General features: G+C 44.4%; 1 protein-coding gene across 1 annotated transcript in view; it reads right to left on the reverse strand.

Moving 5' to 3' along the window:
• Positions 1 to 2,734, reverse strand: part of NCF2 (neutrophil cytosolic factor 2) — a 48,747-nt gene extending 46,013 nt beyond the window's left edge. The window contains exon 1 of the mRNA XM_042780513.1: positions 2,561 to 2,734. Within this exon, the coding sequence (XP_042636447.1) occupies positions 2,561 to 2,734 (174 nt within the window). The remainder of the gene's footprint in view (positions 1 to 2,560) is intronic.
• Between the last annotated feature and the right edge of the window lie 1,223 nt (positions 2,735 to 3,957).

Below are 3,957 nucleotides of genomic sequence, written 5' to 3' on the forward strand. Positions count from 1 at the left end.
CCTTGGTAACCAACAAAGAAAATTTCCTCCAATAGATAAATCTTTCCTTAACTTTTGCAATAACGGACTAATACAATATTTGTCCTTTTTGTTTCACTGCTTTTAATAAGGTGTTCACTAGTCAATTCTTTGAGAAGTGGATGGCCCCTTTCTTCTTCCGAGTCTGTCTTAGTCTGGAAGCTCCACTGAAACCTGTCCACCATGGGTGACCTGCTGGTATTTGAAATACCGGTGGCAAAGTCTCCAGCGTCACAGCAACATGGCATACCACCACAGTATGACAAACTGACAGATTAGTGTTGGAAAAGTAAAAACAATAGCTAACTATTATACAGTGGTATGAAGCTATGTGTTGTTGTTATGTGCCGTCGAGGTGGACCTGACTCATAGAGACCCCTTCTTGGGTTTCCGAGGCAGTATCATTACAGAAGTAGATTGCCCAACCTTCCTTCGGAGGAGTGGCTGGTGGGTTTGAACTACCAGCCTTCTGGTTAGCAGTCAAATGCCATAGGCACTATGCTACCAGAGCTCCTATGAAGCTACATAGTTGGTGGCTTGTGTTACAAACAGTTAACATGCTTGGCTGCTAACTGAAAAGTTAGACGTTTGAGTCCACCCAGAGGTGCCTTAGAAGAAAGGGCTGGTGATCTACTTCCAAAAATCAGCCACTGAAAATGCTATGGAGCAGTCCCACTCTGACACACATAGGGTTGCCATGAGTCAGACTGGATAGGATGGCAATGGGCTGTCTGGCCTCCTTAATGCTCATAATGCCTGAGATCAAAGGTCCAGGGAGGGGCAGAAGTAGGATTTTATTCTAGATCTCTGCTTCTAAACTCATACCCTTGCCACCTTACCATGATCAATTCAAATAGTAATTATTGAGAATGCTCAACCTTATATTAAAGAACTTGAGGGATTAAAAATACTTTGAATAGAAAGACTACAGCTTTCAGTATGGATGATACCTCAACATAAAGAAAACAAAAGTCCTCACAACTGGACCAATAAGCAACATCACAATAAACAGAAAAAAGACTGAGGTTGTCGAGGATTTCATTTTACTTATACCCACAATCAATGACCACGGAAACGGCAATCAAGAAATCAAACAACATATTGCGTTGGGCAAATCTGATGCAAAAGACCTCTTTAAAGTTTCAAAAAAGCAAATTGTTACTTTGAGGACTAAGGTGTGCTTGACCCAAGCCATGCTTTTTTTCAATCACCTCATATCCATGCAAAGGATGGGCAATGAATAAGGAAGACTGAAGAATTGACACCTTTGAATTATGGTGTTGGCAAAGAATAGTGAATGAACAAATCTGTTTTGGAAGAAGTACAGCCAAAATTCTCCTTAAAAGTAACAATGTCAAGACTTCATCTCTTGTACTCTGGACATGTTATCAGAAGGGACCAGTCCCTGGAGAATGACATCATGCTTGGAAAAGTAGAAGGTTACGAAAAAGAGGGAGACCCTCAAGGAGATGGACTGACACAGTGGCTGCAACAATGGGCTCAAACATAGCAATGATTGTGAGAATGACACAGGACTAGGCAGTATTTCATTCTGTTGTAACAGGGTTGCTGTGTGTTGGCACAGACTCAACAGCACTTAACAACAACCCACACAATGCCCTTGGCAGACATCATTAATCAATCACTGTATGATTTCCTTCTGCCAGCCTCAGAACTTGAAAGAGTACTCCACATTAGTGGTCACTTGAGATGAAACCTCTTTTTCTTAAGAGCCTCCCCTCAACGTACTGGCAAGGCTGACACACATGAAAGTCTTGGAAAGATATGAGGCACCTTATTATCAGATGCTAAGTAGTAAGAAGGAGACCACATGTCTAGCAAGACTTCATAGAAGGAAATATAAGGGAAGGCTTCAGAATGGTGTTGAAGAAGGATTAAAGAATGGTTTGAATTTAGTAGGTGGGAGGAAAGAACATAACCTTCACTGCCATGGAGTCAATTCCAACTCACAGCAACACCCCCCCAACTAGGTTTCCAAGGTTGTAAACCTTTACAGAAATAGAATGCATCACCTTTCTCCTGCGGAGCTGCTGGTAGGTTTGAACTGCTGACCTTCTGGTTAGCAGCCAAATACCTTACCCATTATACCACCAGAGCTCAAGAGCTCCAACCCATGCAGACCAATAGAACTACCTGGGGAGCTTTTAAAAAGCTCTGAATGCTGTGGCCCCTCCCTGACCGATTAAACCAGAATCTCTGGAGGTGGAGCCTGGGCATCTATTGTTCCCTACAGACCAGATGTCAAACTCACTGCCATCAACGCTATTCCCACTCATAGCGACCTCCACTGGGTTTCTCAGATCGTAAATCTTTACGGAAATAGATTGCCCCATCTTCCTTCCGCAGAGGGGCTAGTAGGTTTGAACTGCCAGCTTCTGGTTAGCAGTCAAATGCCTTAGGCACTGTGCCACCAGAACTCCCTTGTAAACCTCCAGAGGTTTCTAAAGTTCAGCCAGGGTTGAGAACCTTAATTAAACAGAGGTCCCGTGGAGACCCATGCGGGAGAGGCCGCTGCACCCACCTTCTCAGCCTCTGGCATATTTTCCAGGATCATGTACATGCAGCCGATGTTGAAGCAGATCCTGGAGTGGGGGTCCTGGACAGCGGCAAAGGCATCCAGAGCAGCCTTCCAGTCTTTCTTGTCAGCCGCCAGCACGCCTTCATTCCAGAGGCTGATGGCTTCAGCCAGAGACATGGTCAGGTGGAAACCAGGAGGCCACGAGTGCTGCCAGGGGACAGCCGAGGCCGCGCAGGCAGGCGGTGAGTGAGGAGGGGGGCGTCTCCCCCAACAGGGAGGCCCAACGATCCTAGGTGTTGACTTCTCTGGCAGACTGCTCAGAATGCAGTCCCTTAAGACAACTTCTCAGTGTTGCAAATGAATCAGGAAATGTCCCCACCTTTCAGTAACTGGCGCATAACCTTATGAGAAAGAGAGACTGGGAAAGTAAGAAAAAGGGCGATTGGGGGTGGAGTGAGGAGAAAGTGAGGAAGTACCTTAGATAGTGCCTGCCAGGGGTCAGTTCCCCAAAATGCTTCTGCTCTGTCACCCAGCCCCTCCTTCTCTGTCCTCTCCCACTCCTCCCCCACCCCCACCTTCTGCAGTAGCTTCACACATACACACCCCTTGCCCAAGGCAACCTTGGCAGGTCACTGATCCTCCCAGGGCCTCAATTTTCATACCTCTGTTAAATGAAGGGGTTGAATGAAAGGGTAGTTCTTTCCAGCCTGAAGTAAACTTCTTCATTCAAGGTAGTTTTATCACTCCCTCGTAACCTCATGAACTGTCTTGGTATAATAGTTTCTATTTGAGCTAAAATTAGCAGTGAACACATTCCTGAAACTGAATGGTCTTGGGTTGTTATCTGAGTCTGAGGTAACATTTATGAAAACTTAGGTAGCTCAGAGGGGACCAGTTTTCTGCAAATGCCGAAACTGGGAGCCAGAGGTGACTTTGGATTATGACTTCCCCTGTCCTTCTGTGAAATATTGAAGAGATGAGGGGTCTGCACTGAAAACTAATGCATTGACTAGTCTCCTAATAAAACAGATTTTAGATTCCTTTCTTTGATGCCCCAGAAAAGTAAAAATCAGTAAAATCTCCCTGAAGAATAATTTCAGGTAAGGAAAGTAACCAAATTGACTTATTAAAATCCCGATAAATATTAGATAGTATTAGGTAAAATACATGTTTAGTTCATTAAAATATCAGATGCCAACTCTTGTTCTGTAACAACCAAAACATTTCACCAATTATCACCAAAAAAAACCAACACCAAACTGTTGTACCCAGGCTATAAAGGAGATGCTCGGAAGAGAGGAATATTCCAACACACGACAATGCAAATGCACTAGGAAAGTTTATTAGCTAACTTAAGTTAGGGTCTTTGCCCTTACCAGGTCAGTGGCTTAAGCAAAAGA

Source organism: Orycteropus afer, unplaced genomic scaffold, assembly GCF_000298275.1.
Source record: "Orycteropus afer afer isolate SDZICR_OR568_19922 unplaced genomic scaffold, OryAfe1.0 scaffold00043, whole genome shotgun sequence".
In the NCBI taxonomy this organism is placed as follows: Eukaryota; Metazoa; Chordata; class Mammalia; order Tubulidentata; family Orycteropodidae; genus Orycteropus; species Orycteropus afer.